Raw genomic sequence first — 21,027 nt, 5'->3', positions numbered from 1 at the left:
ACACTTAAAAAGTTATTAACATAAATATTTCTTGATTTTTTGAAGACTTTTCTTGATCCAAAAGAATAAATGTTCGTGAAAACGGAACACACGGAAGGCAAGGTGAGTTTCAGGACGACGTATAAATGAATGAAAACTAACTGTAAAATAATTTTTTTTAGATAAGTTAGTAGGATAAGATATTAAAAAATTACTTCTTAATTGTCATCTGACTCTTCATCCGATTGAGTATCAATTTTCGCGGAATTAAAACGGGACTTTGCGTTACGCAGATGTTGCTTCGTTTCCCTAACGAACAATTCGTATTCCATTTCAAGGAAAGATTTAATTGAACGTATTCCATCTAAAAAGTAAAAAAAAAAATGACTTTTGATTATTAAAGTAAAAACATGACTTACTTCTTCGTCTTTCTTCATATTTTTTTTTCAAAACTATCAAAATCTTCAAAAGTCTTCAAAGGAAGAGCATTAAATTCATCAACAATGTCACTTGACTCTTCATCACTTATTGGTTTCATTGACTTTTCTATCACTGACAGTTTGTCGTTAATTTTTGCTAGAGCCGACATGAACATTTCTTTTTTAGGAGCAACTTTCCCTGTAAAAATCGTTAGACATTAGTATAAATATTACACATTATTTTCAAGTTTAATTATTACCATGTAATGGAACAACCCCAGCTGTGTGACCATCAAGCTCATTTGCCCTGGTATTACTGGTTGGATGTTGATTTTGATACCTTTGGAGAGCTGACTGAGGGATTATAGGTGCACTGACGGGAAATTCATGTACAGTGGACGGGGATGGTGTGGGCGTTGGATAAAGTATTCCCTGAAGAGAGGTTGACAGGCCTTGATGTTGATACCTTTGGTGCGCTGGCTGAGCGATGATAGGTGCACTGACGGGTGATTCATGTACAGTGGACGGGGATGGTGCGGGCGTTGGATAACGCATTCCCTGAACAGAGGTTGACTGCATTACATAAGTTTGAGCAACTGCAATAGAATATAGATTAAGTATTAGATTATGGAAAATTAAACATGTGCTTACCCAACTGAGATGAATTGCCATTGCTTGAGATATTACCCATAGGCTGGCTGGGAAAATCATACGAAGCAGGAGGTGGTGTATAACTTTGGTTATAAGAATTTGGATAATTCAAATTATGCTCCCAAAATGGTGGCATTCCCAAGTTGTAATATCCAGAATAATTTGGTTGTGGTTGTACGGTTTCTGAAAAATATTACACATGCAAGTAATATATAACAACAACAAAAATAAATTTGTTTCGAATTTTACCATGTTCTTGGGTTCCATAGGAATCATCGTCTTCTGAGGTTCGTGATGTTCTGCAACAAATGATGTGTCCTAAGCATATCACAAAGGTGTAAATAAGTGCATGATATTAAAATAACAAGTGGGAATTATGTTTACCGGTGTCCACAGTTTGCTTTGCTGGTATTTCAGTAACTGAAAGTCAAATGCGAATAAATTATTAGTGACCACTGACCAGGCAAGTGTTTTTTTTTACCGTTGCTTGGAGTTTTGTTGATCTGCAGACCTGCTGGTGGTATTAAAATAGGCGTTGAAGATGATTGTGGTTTTCTTGACGTTATCTTAGGAGACTTCTTGGAATGCTTATTGGCCTTCACTACTGATTGTGGAGCGGGTTTAGAGATAACTTCATTTTCACTTTCAAAGTCCGTTGTGGATTCCCCTGGCAGGGTAAGCTTCTTCTTCTTTCTTTCTCGTTGTCCTCTTCCTGTGTTGTTATTATCCAAAATGGGCAAACCAGATTCTACCCGGGGAAGATTCAATCTAGCCTCCTCATATGTGCCTGCATGCAGCAATATCACAAAAAAAAAACATATTGATACAATGTTCACAATAAAAAACAAGTAATTTAAAGTAAAATTCCTATTTACCAAATGTATCTATGATTTTGAAAGTATGGCGTCTGTCCCAATTTACAACATCTGGATGAGTACCACCTTTCAGGAGATGAATTTTGTGAGCCGCAGAATAAGAATTGTCTGGTAAAAAGAGTATATCATTCTCTATCCAATTTTCTGCAATTACGAATAGCCATTTTCCTTCATCAGGTAAAGTTTTAGGAATTATTACAATTAAATGTGACATGACGCCAAGTAATCAGCCACTAGCAGAACAACGAGAAGCTTCGAATGACTTTTCAAAATGGCGAACTTGACATTTTTTCTGGCCACATGTAGAGGTGCCATTTACTAATATTTATAAGCAATTTGTTTGAAATTTGTAGCTAAAATATCATAGTAATCCTTTTTTAAATTCTTTAATTTTAGAAATAATTATTTGATTTAACTCACAATGACCAGCATGTTTAAAACATTTTTATAAAAAATGTAGTATAATTGCAACGTTGTTACTAATAATCGATTGAGATATCTTGACAGCTTTAGTCTACTGATTTGCTTGATCAGAAACCACGCGAACGAAGAATCATACGAAGAACGAAGAAGTAACATTTACGTCAATTTGATTTCTACACAGAAAGGATATTTCAAACCTATTGGATTGCTGAAGCTCGCCACCAAAGATTACCAAATAGTTACTGTTAGTCAGCACAGGGATACCAACTTTTGTGAAGTGCTTAATAATTATATTGTGAGTATTCCATCCGTTCTTAGCTTCTTACACAAATATAACATATTTACTTCATTATTGTTTTTATTACAGGCTGTTGCTGGTCAACTTTTAGAGAGCGGCTGCCAACTCACTATCTCTTATCAATGAGGTATAGGTAATCAGTACTTGCTATACCAACTCTTGTGAAGTATTCTCACAAGTTATTAAGTGTACTGGGAGTATTCCCTTCTTAACTAGTTTTAAGTATTTTTTCCATGATTTCCGATGTGTAATTGGTTTTTTTAAATCTTAGGTCGTTGTTTTCACACATTTGCAATACGGACGGGAACAAACGAATTCATCAGCAATCAAAAGGAAGCAGGGACAACACCAGCAGAACACGAGGATCACGACGACGTGGATCAATGTGTATGACCATCACATCCATCATCATCATCATCACAGCCATCAACCATCACACCATCCATCACTCTTCTAGCTGTTTCCAAGCTAACACTTCAGGATTTCTCGTACGGTACTGTCACGCCTTTTTGTAATTTTATTTGTTAGGCCGGAATTCGTAGAGATAGTTGATCGTTAGGATATTACTAAACTTTAAACGCCTTAATCATACCACCATGGATAAGCGAAAGGTGAAAGATTTTGTGGGTCCAAGGCAGAGAGCACGAAGAATTAGATTAGCAATCAGTAGACAATTAAATGAATATTGTGAAAAAGTAACAAACAACGATCAGAAAATCGGACGGGATAATGTTCAGCCATTGAATTCCTTTGGAGTTCATTCATTAGAAAATGTAGATGCCCAGATAGAAGATATTGAGGTTCAAGATAAGGGTCAATCCGCGCGGATTTGACAAATCCGATGCGCGACCAAAACTCGGATTTCGTTGAAATTTGGTAAGTGAATCAATAAATATGTTTAAAATTTATTGGCCAAAGGATTTTTTTTTCCGCAATTAGGGAAAAAGTTACAGCAAAATGAAAATGAGGTTTTTTCATTTTGCCGTAACTTAGGATTTTTTCCGCGTTTTCATTTTTATTTATTTAAGACTAGTTTTTATATCTCTATTGAATTTTGAATAAGTACGTCTTATTCAGTTTTTCACGTTCTTTTTAATGGTATTTTTTTGTTTCAAAATTTTTAAATTTAATTACGTTATTTAACTTTTAAATGTTCAGAGTGTGTCTTACAAAAGTAGACCTGAACAGATTCGCTTCTGAGATTTATTTGTAATTTTTGCACTAAAAAAAAGAGAACATATCATAGTATATGCTCTATTTTTTTCGCTAGGGTTAAATTCTCCATAGTGCCGATTTAATTGTTTGAAATCTCCCTATTTTGATGTAAAATATTGGCTTCAGCGGCCATTTTCACTCATCCCTTTACCCTGTCTCCCCTTTTTGACCTTGACTACCCCAGGCGGTCTTGGCGGATTGGTTCCCTTTTTGACCAATCCGCCAAGACCGGATGATTAATTATTTATAAAGACTGGAGAAGACGCAGAATGTCTTAAAGTGTAGTATTCTAGAACATTTCCTGAATTGGAAAAGTATTACTAGGGTAAATACATCAAAAACCCCCTTTTTTCCTATCTCCCCCTGCAATCAAAACCCCCTGGATTTTTTTAAATTTTGCAACGCAGCATCCGAAACTGGTCTATGAAATTACTTGACATCCTTCCAGGTAATTATATCATACTTTTTGTTAAGATTGAAATTAATTAATTCTCATTTATTTTACAGAAAATATCCATGGGCATGGGGTAACTGCATCATAAATAAGACACAGCACAGCAGTCTTTTAATTTCTAATTTTGATTAAAATTATAAATTACAAAAGTTAACTTTCATTCAAATTGTAACCTTTTTTTTCATCAGCGTGTTAATAAACATTTTTAAATGATTTCATTTGCTATTATGTGTATATGTGATAGATAGGTGTTTGTTTGCTGGTACCACGCTATGCGCTTATAAATGCCCGCAACTTGTCTTTTATAACATATCTTATAGATCTCTATGGGACAGCAGGAAATAAACAAGTTTTTGAGATATCTAACTATAGGCTTTTAGATATCTTAGTTAACACAATACACCAGTTAGACATGTTGATATCTATAAGATATCCCTAAGATATCATGTTCTATTAGGGCAAGTGCAAATCTTTCAACATCATTGACTCCTGACCACCGACAGAGAAATCAATTTGTTCCCGAAATCAGGAAAAGAAGAGCACATGAAGTTCCTGGTTTCGTTATCGAGCCATACTACAAGAAACAAAGAATGATGAAAGGAACCATGAGCGCTGTCGGTGATCCAAAACGGCTGGATGTTCCGGAAAGTCAGAAGAAAGCTAAGTTTTATGACTTCATTTGGTTGTGTTACCTGGCGCTCAAAAAAAAAAACATCCCCATGTGGTGCGGATTTAATTCGACAAAAACAAGTGATCCACTACCTATTCAAAAATTGTGTTACCTTCCCCAAATCAACATGTCACCAACGTCATTGTCAGTTGTGGTACAGACAATGAAAATGTCTCAACGGATCGCAGATGAATGTGATCAGAAGTACATATTTGTCACCTACGACATAGCCATCACTTAACTGGCGCTATGCATCCAAGCTGAAGAGTCTTCTAAATTCGATAATCTGTTTATCCAGCTTGGACATTTCCACATCACGATGTCTTTTTTCAAAGCTCTTGGAAAGTTCATAACAGATTCCGGAGGACCTTATGTGTTAACCGAGACCGGAGCACTCGCGCCTGGATCCCTTCTGGGATTTTTGACCGGAAAACATTATAATCGTTGTAAAAGGATTCATCCGATATTTGCGGCTGCATTAGAGAGTCTTCACTTTCCAGAATTTCTGTCTTCCCTGAACGACCCATTGATCGACATTGAAGTTAATGCCGAGTTGACTATATTGAAAGAAAATTTTCAGTGTAAAAAAATTGAAGACATTTTTTCTCCGACCCTCGTCGAACTGTTTCAAAAATATGAACTTTATTGCAAGCAAACTATTAATGGAGACCACGGATTAACTGCCAAGTTTTGGATGACCTATATTGAACTCGTTGGTGTTTAACTGTTTACCACCAGCTTGAACGAGCAGTAAGGACAGGCGATCATCGACTATACGTTTTTCTGTTACCCCAGTTTGCTAGTTTTTTCTTCGCTTTCAACCACCCAAACTATGCACGTTGGTTGACGAAGTATCACGACAACCTCCTTAGCATAGAAGCAAGCCATCCAGGTATAACTGAGCTTTTCGATTCCGGAGCAATTTCCATTAGGAGAATTATAAAAAATCCTTCTATTATCGGTCTCCTGTTGATATTACCTTGGAGCAAACTATTAATGCTGACGCTGCGAGTTCTTTGACAGGTATTTCATTATGACCATAATGTTTACAGATTGAAACTTAATTATTTTATTTCCAGGAATAACCCACTTTACCAATCCAGAGCAAGCTCAACAACGATGGGCAATCAGTCATCACGTTCGTGTGGGACTCATAACCACCTTGCTCGACCATCTTGAATTAATCCGTAAAGAAGATGTATCAAAGGAAACTTCCCCTCATCGAGTTAAAAAGGACAACGTCCTATTCAACGACATAACGGAGTACATCAAAAGTTAAAAATTCGTTCAGGAAGCAGGAGGAGGGATCGGATGACGGCCAGCACTTATACAACATCTGCTCAGGCAAAGCAGCGTCGAAGGAGACAACTAATTTTCTACTTAACGTCCGAGAGAATTGAAATTCGGCAAGAGACAAGTTCATCGCAAGTTGCATCGAAGATCCCGCTTCGTTCGAAAAGCCCATTACGAAACAGAAAATGTTTACATTCGCCTCCAAATCCGTCAAAAAGAAAAGGAATACGGCAGATGGAAAGGTTCAAGAAATGAAAATGCAACGAGATCTCATGGGACGCATTTTGGCGATTGCATTGGAAAACAAAGTGGATATAAAGCAAGTTTTAGAGTATCCGCTCACGGGGTCCCATTGTCTCTATGTCATATGGATGGGCTAATGAATAAGACACCGAAAGTCACACTCTTTAAAAAACTTGAGTCCCGCGTCACTGATTTTAGTCCGGCTCCTTCTTCAGTTGAGGCATATATAGTTGACGGATTTTACTTCTTGCATCTTTGTGTGGATTTGCCAATGCAGTATGCGAAGATGGCACGACACATTCTACAGAAGCTTTGCCGCACAAGTGCAAAACGAATTGATTAAATTTTTGATCGTTTCATTATGCCTTCAATAAAAGATGCCGAACGGGACCGAAGAAGCAACTCCGAAAGAGACATGACAATCAAAATTTTGGGACTGAATCAACAGCGCCCTTCAGACTGGTTGAAAGCTTTACGCAACGATTGTTTCAAAAGAGAATTATCAAAGTATTTGATCGGGGCGTTTCAAGATGACTCACTGTCGCACATCATTGCCCATAGGACGTTGAATGTAACGTTTGAGTCATCTTGCTATTCATTCATCGTCGTGGAGGGAAAAATCAGAAGAACAGAAGAACCCAGTCTTTTTTGTAATCACGAAGAAGCAGACACGAGAATTATTGGCCATCTTGGCCTCATTTCGCCCCCGGCAAACGTCGACCTTAAAACATCGGACACTGACGTACTAGCAATCGCATTTGGAAACATGTCCAAAATCAGAAGCGGAATCACTTCGTATCTGGAAGTTGGTTTGATCAGCAAAAATACTTTGCGGTACATTAATGTTCCCATATAGCACATTTCTGCCGGCAGATGTCCGAATCATGGCCGAACATCCGTTAGATATCTATGTACTCAATGGGTAGTTCCAGGGATGTCCGTCGGCTAGTCACCTTGGAAGTGCAATGGATGTGCGAAAATTATATTCTACGGACCTCCTTCCAACAGCCAAGAAGATTTTCAATTGTTTCATTTAAGGATCGGCCTCGAGCCAATCGGGGCGCTTTTTTGCAAATCGAGTTTCTCATTTCGGGCCATCGAGGCGTGGCTCAGGGTGGAAAATTCTTCTCCCCGAATTCAATTGGGGTTTGCAATCAATTGGATTGCAATCAATCGATTCATCAATGCAAAAAACATTATCAATTGACGGTTTCACCTGATCTATCCGATAACAACCCCGATAATAGCTCGTTCTACCCGCTTGCCCCGATTTTTACTCTGAAACCGAAAGAACGGCATTTTTTAAAAATTGCTTTGGGGCAACGGGTTAACCTCAAATTTGTCCCCGCACCGCCCCGGTTGAAAAAGTGGCATCTCAATTCAACCCCGAATGCACTTTATCGGTGCGGGGCGGTTAACTCGATTAGAACTAATTGGGGCCGATCACTAAGTTTCATTATTAATTGTCAAAATTTCTTTGTTTCCAAAAGGGGAAAACTTAACCGTGTTCAAATTTTTCCCTTGAACATATTTTTATTTTAAGTCCAGCATTTAATACGAAAAATTAAAAAAATAAAGGAGTAATTATCTAATTGCCGGAGGGTTTATTTTTAAATTTATTACAAAAAATGAATAAAATATATGTAAGTCGTGAGTTTGTTTGCACAAGCTTTCCGTTTAGCTTACGGGAACCAAGCCATTGGAAATTAACTCACAGAAAATAAATATTATTCGGCATCTAATAATATTCAAAGCAAGTATACTTATGATAGGATTATAATTTCAAATAATAAAAAACTACTTTAAACTTAATAAATCATGCTGAAGTTTAAAATTCAAAAAATATTTAGCATAAATTGTTTAATTTCAATTTATACACCTCTGGTTTAACCTAAGTTCGACATCATCTTGACTTCTTAAAAATCCTGTATGTGATTTGTTATCGAAAAAGCTCATGTGTTTTACAACAATTCGATTGTATTGTTCGAAAATGTTATATAATATATCTATAGATTCGCACAGCGGAATAATATTCGACTGTGGTGCGGGAGACCCGAGTTCGAATCCTGGCAAAGCTTAATATTTTTTCAAGATTAGAGGTCCAATACATGTCATATTTATAGCAAAATGAAAGCCCGTTCGGATATCCTTAGAATGTCCGACGGCGCTGTTGAGGGCGGTCAAAACCAAAAACAAATACATCCATAGGACATCCAAATCGGATATCGGGCTGTCCGGAGGATATCAAAAAGATGTACTCAACATCCGACCCCGACATCTGTCGGACATCCGACGGACTGCCTTGTGTTATGTGGGTTACTGCCATCAGTGCAAAATTAGGATCCCCATTGTCTGAGGCCATTCCTGGGTTTCCTGCGTTCACTGGATGTGATTACTGCCCCGCATTTTCTCGTAAAGGAAAGGTCGGACCTTTAAGAATCCTTGAGAGTAGCGTCTCACCCAACGCGCGTTTGCTACTTTTGGTAGCCACGAAACGCTACCGCAATGGGTAAGTCAAGAAGTGGAGAAATTTGTTTGCCACATGTATGGCAAAAAGAGACTAAATTCTGTGGACGACGCACGTCTTGAAGCCTTCAAAAAAGTGCATGAGCCAAAAAAAAATAAACCGTTGGAGTCTGTCAAGGGACTAGATTTTAATAATCTTTCCCCTTGTAAATCTGTTCTTCTCGAACAAATGAAAAGTTAATTGTATCTGCTCCGTTTAGAATAATGCGACAGATTTGCAACCAAAGATTTTCCCTCCCGAACAAAATGGATGGAATATCGAAGACGAAAAATATTCCATTAATTGGTTCGATGGACCCATGACACCGCCAACCATAGAAGAAATTCTAGCTTGCAAAGAAGAAGTCGGTGCTACATCTCTAGAAGAAGAAGAAGAGGAAGCGGAAGAAAGTGGTAACGAGTGCTTGCAAGATGAATCCGATTCTTCAATTGATGAAGATTAGATTTTTTAAAATATTACAGCTGTATCACTGCTTATTGTGTTCTTTAAATTAAAATAAATATTCCAGATTGATCTTAATTGCTATAGTATTTATCTTAATTTAACTTATAATATAGCGTTGTTATCAAGTGAAATAATCCGTTTTCTAAACTAATGTTTTGAATTGTCGGTTGCCATGCAACGTTGCCATTCAAGAAAAAGGGTCCTGACAGGTGTCCTGATGTGGATTTCTCCACCTAAACCTGCGTCTGGTTCCCAAACGGCTCCATATTTTCGATCTGGTCGAACGTTGTTCGATAACAATTTTAATTTTGTATATTATCTATTACAATTATGAATAAGAAAATTTTGGACACTATGGCCAAATTTAATTACATAAAACCATATCTGGTCCATTGAAGGGCCGAACTGTATTGATCTGGTTGAGTATTTTTAAGATCGTCATAAGATTCTGTTTATGTTTTAATTATAGTTTATTTACAGGAATCAAGTAGACAAAATCGGAATTCCCGCCGAGCTCGGGAGTCTGTAGCTACTGAACGCCCCCGCGGCGCCGAGCCAGATGTGGCTTCCCGTAACAACCGCCACCCCACGATTCCAAAAATCTGTCCAAACCTTCCTAGGAAAAAAAAGACAACTTTTGTCATGGGCTCTCGGACTATATACTCTAGAGGGATTACTGAAGAAAGTAATAGGGTCGTTGCACCAAAAATAAATACTGTAAAAAAAATTATGGGTATACTCAGTTTTTCATGCTGAGTCGCGCGGTATTTTATTTTTTTTTAAGCACCTTCTAAGTAATTTAAATTATTATTTAAAACTGAGATAAGCCCCTCCCCTTTCAAAACGGACCTACCACCATGTTTGGTGGGCGGTCCTTCATTTGTGATCAAAGTACAGACGAATTTCGTCTGAAATCACAAATTTTGGCCCTACTGCTGTGGAAATGGCTTACAGGGCTAACAAGTTGTTGGAAGGCTTTGAAAAAGCCAATAGTGAAAACCTTCCTGAAGTAAATATTATTTATTAAATAAATTGATCATTTCGAAACTTGAACATTTAATTTTAAAAAATAGAAATAGCTAAGGTAAACACATTTAGGAAGGAGAGCCTACCAAATTTTTGACTTCAGACGAAATTCGTCTGCACTTTGATCACAAATGAAGGACCACCCACCAAACATGATGGAAGGTCCGTGTCACTTACAGTGCTGCCCTCTCGGGCAGGATTGTAGGTGGCAAGGGCCTTCGTTTTGTGTTTACGTTGGAAGTGGCCCTTGCCCCCTTTGTTTTAGTTGTTCAGTATAGTGTATTGTGTAACAGTCGTGAAGCAGGATCTCTCGTTTACCTCCCCCGTAATCCAGTCTCAATTAAGTTCACAATTCTCTCTCTCTCTCTTTGTTCCCCCCTTTTTTTCAACGAAGAATAAAGCCGTGCGTTTTTCCCTCAAGTCATATATATCATCTTCATTATTTTCATCCTCCATCCCACATCTTTTCTGTTACGACGTTCCACTGCACGTGAACGTGCGTAACAAATGGTGCCGAAACCCGGGATTTAACGAACACGTGCATTTCTCTTGTTATCCCTAGTAAAACTTGTTAGATTCAGTAAAATTGTCGGGTATTCTTCTTTATAAGACTTTGACACACGTCCACGCCATCCTGAAGGCAAAACCCGGTCTACCACGCTTTTACGTATCTGACTGTATCGTTGCTGTATCTACGTGAATCATCGACATCCGTTTACGTGTGACTACTTCCTTGTCTTTGAACGTTTCTACGTCATGAGTGAAGCCGTAGCAAAAGCCGAGAGTATTGATTTGGGCGGCAATATCTCTATAGAAGACGAAATAAAGCCAGAAGCAATGAAGAATGAAGGCCCCCTCCTCCCAGACAACGATCTCAAGCAGAAACGTGGGAGAAGAAAGGCGGCCCACACGAAGTTAACAAATCAGCTCCGAAAACCAGTGGCAGATCACAAGATGGGAGCCATCAGACTCAAGAAGTTGCAAGTTGCAGCATGGCGAGACGAATTAATTCGTATCTAACAAGACGTCAAAGATCTTCACCACACGTATATGGAAAGCTTGCCCGATATTACGGATCCACAACGTCAGGTATGTGAAAAATGGGAGGTACAATTTGACACCGACCACGTGGAAATCCTCAATTTCGCCATTAGGTATGCTACGTCGTCTCGTCACTCAGCCAGCTCTATTGGTACGACAGCTTCAGACGTCACAGTTAGCACCACGCTATCATAAAAGAGGTCTACCCGTTCAGCGTCAAATGTTTCCCTTGGTCAACCCAGCCAGCGTGATTTGTGCATCCAGAAACAGATGTTGGAACTGGAAGTCAAGATGGAGCGTGCAAGAATCCAGATGGAAGCGTCGGCTACGGAAACGTTAAGCAAGGCGCTGAAAGGCATGGGTGAGCAGCTAAGCAAACTCGTTGACAGCGCGGAAAAAACGTCATCGGAAATCGCCGCTAACACAAACTTGGTGAAAGATTCACGTCAGAGTCTACGTGCAATGGATCAGAAGATCAAAGAGGTTAACTTGGATCTAAATGCTCAGATTGAAGGTCTAAAAACGACGATGGAAGTCAACAAGATCCATCTGAGAACGATACAAGAGCAAGTTCTGGACCAAGAGACACGCCTTCCAAAATGATTACAGACATCCACTGCTACACAAGACATCCCTGCTCGGGCGTCCTTAAAGTCAATTGAGGCCACAGTAATGCACCGTAGAGACTTGTCCAATCGTTATGTTCCAGCCGGTACCTCTGCACAGGATCTTACTCAAAGACCCTTGACCATCATGCCTTCAACCTGCAATCCATGCCCACCCCCTGGGGACGATACGTCTTCGGACACGACCCCTTGAACCTCCACCTGCCGCTGGCCCTTGCAACCATCCTCATGTCGGCTGCTGTAGTTGTCCACGTACTCCGAAATTCACGATCCAGCCGTTTGATGGAAATCCGAAGAACTACGCCGGGTTTAAGGCTAAATTTCGAGCCTTATACGAACACGAATACAACGGTTCCCCTGGCCTACTGTTCATGTTGGAAGAACTGCTGTCGAAGGAGGTCCGGAATGAGATAGGCGAGTGCCTCGCCGATGAGGCTATGTACTCCGTGGTGTGGGAACGACTCGATGCAGTTTACGGCCGCACCGAAGTCATGGATCAAACGTACCTCGACGATCTACTGCAGATTCCACCTCTGAAGAACCAAGACGCGGCGAGCCTCAAGACGTTTGCAAACCGGTTGCATGGAGCAGTGGTGACGCTCTCACAATCAAGATATGCACATGAGCTTCATAGCCGTACTACTCTGATGGCCATGGAAGCGAAGCTGACGACGTACCTTAAAGAGAAGTGGAATGAAAAACGAAAGAGAACGTTCTGGACCTGGACGACTGGGTAACAGTAAAATCCATGAGCAAACAACATGGTAAAAACGTATTTGAGTCCTTGCCCACGTCAACGTCCAAATCAATACGGTTTGACGAGAAGAAGCCAGTCAAGAAATTGACCGCCACTCACACGTCAACCATTGGACACGTTACGACAGAGGAAGGCTCCAAAGCAACTGCATCATCACCATCATCCGCCGCTCCTATGGGAAGACGACCGAAGACGGAGGAGAAAGCAGCCAAGAAGACTGACCAGTGGAGGTGCCTAGCGTGCAACGGGAGGGCTCACAACCTGGACAGCTGTAATGTGTTTATGTCTTTCACGCCCACAAAAAGGGCTGAAGTCGTATTTAAGTCCGGAAGGTGTCTACTATGCCTCACCGGCAAACATGAACGCAAGGAGTGTCCCAGGGACATCAAATGTACCATGGGTAGATGCACTGGATCAAGACACCATCCCTTGCTTCACGGATCTGAATTCATCCCTCTAAGGAAACTATCGGATCCAACGTCTCCATAAGCGTTTACATCGACTGCATTCCTTGGGACACTAATCCAGAGGCAAACGGTAAAGCGACGTGTACGTTTCAAGATCGTACCCGTTCGTATTAGCGTCGGTGCAAGATGGGTCGACACTTTCGGATTCCTGGATACCGGAAGCGACACCACCCTGATCAGGAGCGACGTGGTAAAGAAGTTGGGATTAGTTGGACAACCTAAACGCATCAACGGTGTTTCTTATGATGGAACCACGTCGAACGTTCAAGCAACGGTTGTGAACTTCTCTCTCCCTAGTAGAACATGATATCTTAGGGATATCTTATAGATATCAACATGTCTAATTGGTGTATTGTGTTAACTAAGATATCTAAAAGCCTATAGTTAGATATCTCAAAAACTTGTTTATTTCCTGCTGTCCCATAGAGATCTATAAGATATGTTATAAAAGACAAGTTGTGGGCATTTATAAGCGCAAAGCATGGTACCAGCAAACGTGCACCAATCTATCACATATACACATAATAGCAAATGAAATCATTTTTAAATGTTTATTAACACGCCGATGAAAAAAAACGGTTACAATTTGAATGAAAGTTAACTTTTGTAATTTATAATTTTAATCAAAATTAAAAATTAAAAGACTGCTTAGCTGTGTCTTATTTATGATGCAGTTACCCCATGCCCATGGATATTTTCTGTAAAATAAATGAGAATTGATTTATTTCAATCTTAACAAAAAGTATGATATAATTACCTGGAAGGATGTCAAGTAATTTCATTGCAAATCAAAGTTCATTAATGTCAATATTCCGTAACTTTCAATTGGTGTAATAACGGGAATTTTCATAGCCTTAAATAACACATGATTTATTGACCAACTTTCAATGACTCTAGAAAGAGTATTGACAACTTCAATGCCGATAGATGTAGAATGCAACCCATTTAAGTCGTACAAATTCTCCCCATTCAAAAATCGTCTCCCAATTAAAAAAACATGCCCATTATTTTTTTCAATGAAATTCTCAATAATAATTGTGGTTCCACCTTGTATTACAACGCAGTTATTCGGGCTTTTGCGACTTAAATTTAGACCCCGAAATAATACTTTTTCAAATTGTAGCCCAGTCAAACCAAGAATCACTGGTCCACTGAAGTGTTCTGAAATAAGTTTTGTACAGCCGGTATTTTTTGTGCTATTGGTTTCACTAATAACAGATGTGTTGCATCCCAACTCAGTAACACGATTCACTAGTTGTTCAAGAGGCAACGCACTGCTACGAACCAAGTCTTTCAATTTACCCAGATAATTCTCAAATGAGAAGCAGCTGAATGTTTCCATTGGACCTAACCTTCTACATTCGTCTGCCAAATGTATAAGATTATGAATATTGTAGCTGACAAACTTATCCCCGTAAATTGAAGGGGATTGTTCAACAAAACGAATCAAAAGGTTATTTGCGTATTCGATGTTATCTTCTTCCTTAACCTTCTCATCGCATGACAAAATTCTAATGGCTATCTGGAGAAGCATGAAAAATGGTTATAAACTTCTTCTGGCAGTTTGTGTTTTAAGATGACAGGTAAAACATAAAGCAGTTTTAACCTACATTCTGTTGCTTTTAATCGAGAAACTTCGTCCAAAGACCTTGTTTTTCTGCTAAATTCAACAGGAATTAATTTTGCAATATCTTCTAAAATCCCATAAATTTCTGAAATTATCTGCTTTGAAATTCTAATTTTCATGCTTCTCCTTTGATTGCACCAAATATGAAGTAATTTACGCATTGCACAAAAATATACCAGATGAATTGGATCAATGGGAAAATCATTCGTCATATTTATCGGCAAATTTTCTAGAATAGAAAGTCCCGTGGGATGCGTTTGTTGCTCACGACTACGGAAAGATTCGTCCGTTCTGAGAATTGCGTCGATTTCTGGCAAAGTAACCCTCCCTCCCCTTCCACTTTCGTTATGTACATACTCCCTTTGTGTCTCGCATTTACTGCAACCAAAATAGGATCCACAAGGTTTGACGCATTTAATCAAACTGAGCGCTGGCGCGTCACAACAAAAGGCTTCAATTTCAATTTTTATAAGACTGCCATTGTACTGAAAGCCTTCCACCATTAATTCTGAAATTTCAGTAAAAAAATCATGCAAGTCCTCATTAGCGTTTTCATGTTTGGAAGTGCCATGATAAAAACCGATATCAAATACTTTTGCTCCTTTCAGTTTCAATCGCCCTAGAACAGGCCAAAATTGAATGTTCGTGCTTTTGGGGGTAACCCATCGCAACCAACGTACATCTTAAGAACAACTTCTCGAGATTGAAATTGTGCATTCAAACTGTCAAGAGAAGACGTAATTCCTTTCAATACATTAAATCCATAGTAACGACCAGGGTTTACTTGAATTGTACTAACCTTACGAGGAGTTCCTAATAAAGTTTTATAAGATTTAGGAAAAATGAAAATGTTGTTCAGATCTTAAAATGGACAACAATTTGTCGACACTACTCCTTGATTAGTAAGTCGCCTCAACTGGCGACCTTTAAATAGATTTACGTATTTAAAAAAAACCCTTTTTTTTTTTAAAAAAACCCCAAAAAATTTTCTTGACCGTCATCGTCCACTGAATCAACGTCTACATCGCTTTCATCCTGTTAAAAATCGTCCAAACTAAAATCGAATACATCTTCAAAATCACTTAAATGGCACCAAGCTATTATTAGGTTCTCAGAGGAAGTACTATCATCAAGTTCAGATGAAAAACTTTCGTCAATACCTTGTAATCGGAATAATGTTCAGCCTCGCGATCGGAATTATGATCCTCATTATCTTGACCTCAATATCTTCTATCTGGGCATCTACATTTTCTAATGAATGAACTCCAAAGGAATTCAATGGCTGAACATTATCCCGTCCGATTTCCTGATCGTTGTTTGTTTCTTCACAATATTCATTTAAATGTCTACATACCATTGCCGACTCAACATCATGGCTGAAAATTTTCGTCTCTCTTCAGAAAAGTAAAAATTTCCCGTGAACGTGAAGAGGGTGTGCGGCCAATCTTCATCTTCGTCGACAAGACCTACTAAGCACCCAAAAGGGGGCATACAAGGGGGTTTTGCCCAAAAAAAGGCCATCTTCAAAGAACTGAGAAATCAAAGACGTAGACTCCTACTTCACCTTACTGAACGGGGCCATCTTAGCGTCTTTGTTGGATCCCTGTTAAAGGAAAAGAACAGCAGAAGTTCAGCCGTACGCCCCCAGTTTATCGCGCCCCGTCACACCCCGACGATCGTGTTGTTTCCTGAGGACCCACCTCAAACACCCGGGCAAGGGACCCCGGGGAAAAAAAAAAAAAGAAAGAGAGGGCCCCACCCCAAAAAAAAACGGGGGGGGGGGAGGAGCTACAAACAAAAAAAAAATGTTTGTGCTTGTTTTTTTCGGTCGCCGGTTTTGCCGATTGTCCCCACCCGCGCTTTCAGCCATGTGCCAATGACCACCATCAGCTCCTATGCGCACCAAGAGGGGGGTAAAAGGAAAACCCCCCAAAAAAAAAAAAGGGGGGGTCTAAAAAAGGGGGGTTTTTTTTTTTTTTTTTTTTTTTTTTTTTTTTTTTTTTTTTTTTTTTTTTTTTGGGGGGGGGGGGGGACAGTGCTGCCCTCACGGGCAGGATTGTAGGTGGCAAGGGCCTTCGTATTGTGTTTACGTTGGAAGTGGCCCTTGCCCCCTTTGTTTTAGTTGTTCAGTATAGTGTATTGTGTAACAGTCGTGAACGAAGATCTCTCGTTTTCCTCCCCCGTAATCCAGTCACAATTAAGTTCACAATTCTCTCTCTCTCTCTTTGTTCCCCCCTTTTTTTCAACGAAGAATAAAGCCGTGCGTTTTTCCCTCAAGTCATATTTTTCATCTTCATTATTTTCATCCTCCATCCCCCATCTTTTCTGTTACGACGTTCCACTGCACGTGAACGTGCATAACAGTCCATTTTGAAAGGGGAGGGGCTTATCTCAACTTTAAATAATAATTTAAATTACTTAGAAGCTACTAAAAATATATATATATACCACGCGACTCAGCATAAAAAACTGAGTATACCCATAATTTTTTTTACAGTATTTATTTTTGGTGCAACGACCCTATTGTAGCAGAGTTGGGGGGAGCGCGCTCTTTTCGAGAGCGACGAGAGAAGTCGCTCAAACTGGAAAAACGTGAGCGGGAGCGCGATCGAATGACTACAACGCCATCTAGCGGCCAATATTTAAAACTAATTGGATGACGGAATATTTCCAAATGCATACTCTCACTCAGACGACACTTCAATACTGGGCTCAGCAATTCAGCATCAGCAGTCACTAATCATATTCATCATCTCGTTTTGTGCTTGTGCCAATCAAGTAATTCAGAAGCAGCCCAAACAGGCATTTTATTTATCCATGGCCTCCAATCAGAGAAGTAACAAGACAGGTCAAAGAGATTTTAATGAAATTGAAACAGACTGTAATTCTCAATCGTCTAATCACTCTGATGTCTCGCACACGTTGTAAGTAACAAAATAACGTTGGTTTTAATATTTATGTAGGGGAGAGTGGGGGCAATTGATACACTTTTTGGTTTTTTGTATTTCTTGAAAAAAAACTAAAAAGTTTCATGTAAAAATTAGATAGATTGTGCCTATTATCTCAGCTACTAAACGATATTTTTTTATGAGAAAAGATTAATTTTAATAGTAGTAAATTGTAAAAAACTGAGGTCGCTTGAGTGTTTCAATTGCCATGGTTGCAGGAATTAAAACGGTGTGTCGACGCAATTGCAACGTGGGTTTTCCCATAAGGAAGCTTCTTCATACCCACATAAAATGAAAATCACGATATCTCAGAGCACAACTGCTAGTGTGATCAAATTTTCCATTAGTTACAATGGTATACAGATTTTTAAAATATGCTTAAAGTAGATCGTAATTTAGTTTAAAATATTTAAATAATTAAATTTAAAAAAAAAATAAAAAAAAATTTTTTTTAAAAAAAACCAAAAAAAAAAAAAAAAAAATTATTTTTTTTTTAATTTTTTTTTTTTTTTTTGTTTAAAGTAATTACGCCAAATACTTGCAAAAAAATGCAACCACTCGCAGACAAGGAATATAAACAAAGTGTTTCAATTGCCCTGCAATAGGGTCATCGTTACATTTAATTATTTAAAATTATTTAAGAGTGCAGGGAAAAATTCAATGAGATTAAATTGTAGAAAATGAATTTAAAACGATTTAAAATCATCTGAAACTAATTTGATTACGAAAACGTAGGTTTTGGGGTTTTAAAACAAAAAATTGAAAACGCAAATTTAACAGACGGAGAACAAAAAACTGTTTTTTCGAGATATCTTAAAAAGTTTTAACGAAAATGAGAAAATTTTTTTTCAATTGTAAACCCTTTCTTTATTGCAGACTTTTGACAATTAGTTTTAAAAAATTAAAAAAAATTAAATAAAAAAAAAAAACGAGAGATGAGCTTGTACGCTCACTTTTCAGCACTGAGCGGAAAGCTCTGAGCGCGCTCTCAAATCAGTGAGCTACTCCCAACTCTGTATTGTAGTGACTTCTTCATGCCTCCGTATGCTGGTTCCAGTTGATGAAGATCGACACGAAAAGTAACTTTCCCTCCTAGACATTAACTAAATATACGAGCCTTATCAAACACATGGCAGGACTCAGCATAGAAGCAGGAACTCTTGATGAACCACCCTTATGACTTGGACTTTCGTCATCGTTCATGATAAAAATCTGCATTGATGTAGATGAGTTAAAAAACATAGAGATATTTCGGACAGGAAATCTATTCGCCCTACATTGAGGTACAAGACCTCTAACGGCAGTAATCACACACGGCGTTTAACTAAAGTTATTTTGAATTTTTAGAATTGTCCACCAGTTGTGTCACACGAACGTCAGCGAAAACTAGTGACGTAACGTCTAACTTAACGTATAACGTATAACATGCGTTAACGGACCGGTTTGAACGGGTTTGAAGGTCCGTTGACTTAATGCAAAAACGTAACGTAAATTTCTTTTTAGACGTAAAATTTTTACGTTATTCAGTAAACAGATAAGCGTTGCCTTTTAAAAATTCCTATAGGTTGGCACCTAAACTAATTAGCATTAGCCATTAGTGCAGTTCACAGCTGGTTATCCCTGAGGGATTTAGTTTACTAAATTACCGAAGGTTTAGGAGTGCTGCCTTTAACGCAGCATAGGCTTTTCCTCCAGATAGGGACCCGAAAAGGTTTATTGGAATTTTTTCCACCAATAGGAATGAAGGAAAGCGAAAAAACAGCATTAACGATATTTCTTGGCTAAAATTAGTAGATTTAAATTATGACATAGGTAAAAAATGATAATGCACGCCATTTTATTGTCTTAATTGTTAAACTATGTGACAACTAGAATCTTTTTTTCGTATATAACAAAGTCAGCAATCGGCCATTTTGTACTGTTTGGGGTGCTTCAACATTTGGAAAACAGATGGCACCTTTGTACTTTTTTTTTAACTCAAAATTTAAAAAAACTAGATGTCCCTATTTCTTATGCAAACAAAATTGGAAAACAGCAACTATAACAATTAAAACTAACCTTAAATCTCGAAGGCGCCCAAGACGGTTTATTACGCTGCTCAGTTTAAGCAAAATCATAGATTAGATAGTCAAACTACTCCTATTGACTTTTCACAAACGTTGCTTCCTCCGATTGTGCTGCACTAAGCGGATGTTTCACTGGGAAAGGCTTGCGTTTTGCATTATAATGCATTAGGTCTCCGCAGGGTGCAACACAGGTGGAGGTAGCGAGGCTATGCTAAGCCCATAAAAATCTGGTTCTGTGTCAGCCATGCCATTTATTCCTACAGGTTTTTAAAAATGGAGTTCGATTCATAATTATTTATCACCGTAACATTAAATAACATAACATAACCGTTTTGTTTAATAGTCACAAAGTCATAATCAAAACGATTGATCAAATTTAAAAATTTTGCTTTTCATTACTTTAATCACTTAACCTGTATAGAAAAAAACAAAATAGATGTAATAATCAAGATCTTGATTTTCTTTAACGTAACGTAAAAAATAACGTTAAATTAACGTTAACGTGCTGTTTCTAACAACGCGTTTATTAACGTATTAATTTAACGTAAAAATTTCACAGCCACGTTAATTTAACGGATAACATACACTTTTCAAAAATCGTATAACGTAACACCACTAGCCGAAAACAACCAATATGCGTTTCAACTGTGGTAAAGGTAAAACAACATTTTTCAGTTTCATTCTATTTCTAACTACAAAAACATGTAGGTTGGCTTCATTATGATGACACCAGTAGAGCTCACCTTCGATTACCTGAGATACGGTTTAATAGCGGAAGATGCTGGTGCTTTAGCTGAAACAAAAAATACCAACGGAAACATATTGTCGCGGGTGAAAAGGGAGATTGGTTATCTCTTCACAGAGATGAGTCATCCGCTCCTTGGACAACACTGCGATCGTGGTGAGTATTATGGGAGAAGTTCGCTCTAAGAAAGATACGCAGATACGCAGTCCGGAGGAGTAATTCGCGCGACGTAT

General features: G+C 38.5%; 2 protein-coding genes, 2 long non-coding RNA genes and 2 pseudogenes across 4 annotated transcripts in view; 4 read left to right on the top strand and 2 right to left on the bottom strand.

Annotated features, from left to right (window-relative positions):
• Positions 1-42: 42 nt before the first annotated feature.
• Positions 43-2,178, bottom strand: LOC116932442. Its single transcript, XM_045180472.1, is given in 7 exon segments — positions 43-140; positions 195-413; positions 416-597; positions 659-994; positions 1,050-1,232; positions 1,561-1,836; positions 1,925-2,178. Coding segments are annotated over 6 exon segments (1,407 nt in total). The 5' UTR covers positions 2,139-2,178; the 3' UTR covers positions 43-140; positions 195-197.
• Positions 2,179-2,499: 321 nt separating this feature from the next.
• On the top strand, positions 2,500-3,444 carry LOC116932325. The gene is made up of 3 exons (XR_006652394.1): positions 2,500-2,642; positions 2,715-2,772; positions 2,917-3,444. It is a non-coding gene; the product is annotated as an uncharacterized LOC116932325 (long non-coding RNA).
• Positions 3,445-5,303: 1,859 nt separating this feature from the next.
• LOC116932441 lies at positions 5,304-7,035 on the top strand (annotated as a pseudogene).
• Positions 7,036-8,841: 1,806 nt separating this feature from the next.
• LOC116931981 lies at positions 8,842-9,560 on the top strand. The gene is made up of 2 exons (XR_004399251.1): positions 8,842-9,029; positions 9,247-9,560. It is a non-coding gene; the product is annotated as an uncharacterized LOC116931981 (long non-coding RNA).
• Positions 9,561-15,143: 5,583 nt separating this feature from the next.
• LOC123476922 lies at positions 15,144-16,392 on the bottom strand (annotated as a pseudogene).
• A 4,380-nt stretch (positions 16,393-20,772) lies between these two features.
• The window catches only part of LOC116931778 (WSC domain-containing protein 1), a 6,616-nt gene continuing 6,361 nt past the window's right edge, over positions 20,773-21,027 (top strand). The window contains exon 1 of the mRNA XM_045179930.1: positions 20,773-20,833. Coding sequence (XP_045035865.1) covers positions 20,773-20,833 — 61 coding nt within the window. The remainder of the gene's footprint in view (positions 20,834-21,027) is intronic.

The sequence above is a fragment of the Daphnia magna genome, linkage group LG10 (assembly GCF_020631705.1).
Source record: "Daphnia magna isolate NIES linkage group LG10, ASM2063170v1.1, whole genome shotgun sequence".
Taxonomy (NCBI): Eukaryota; Metazoa; Arthropoda; class Branchiopoda; order Diplostraca; family Daphniidae; genus Daphnia; species Daphnia magna.
The sequence above is the reverse complement of the archived record's forward strand: the minus strand, read 5'-3'. Positions and strand labels throughout refer to the sequence as shown.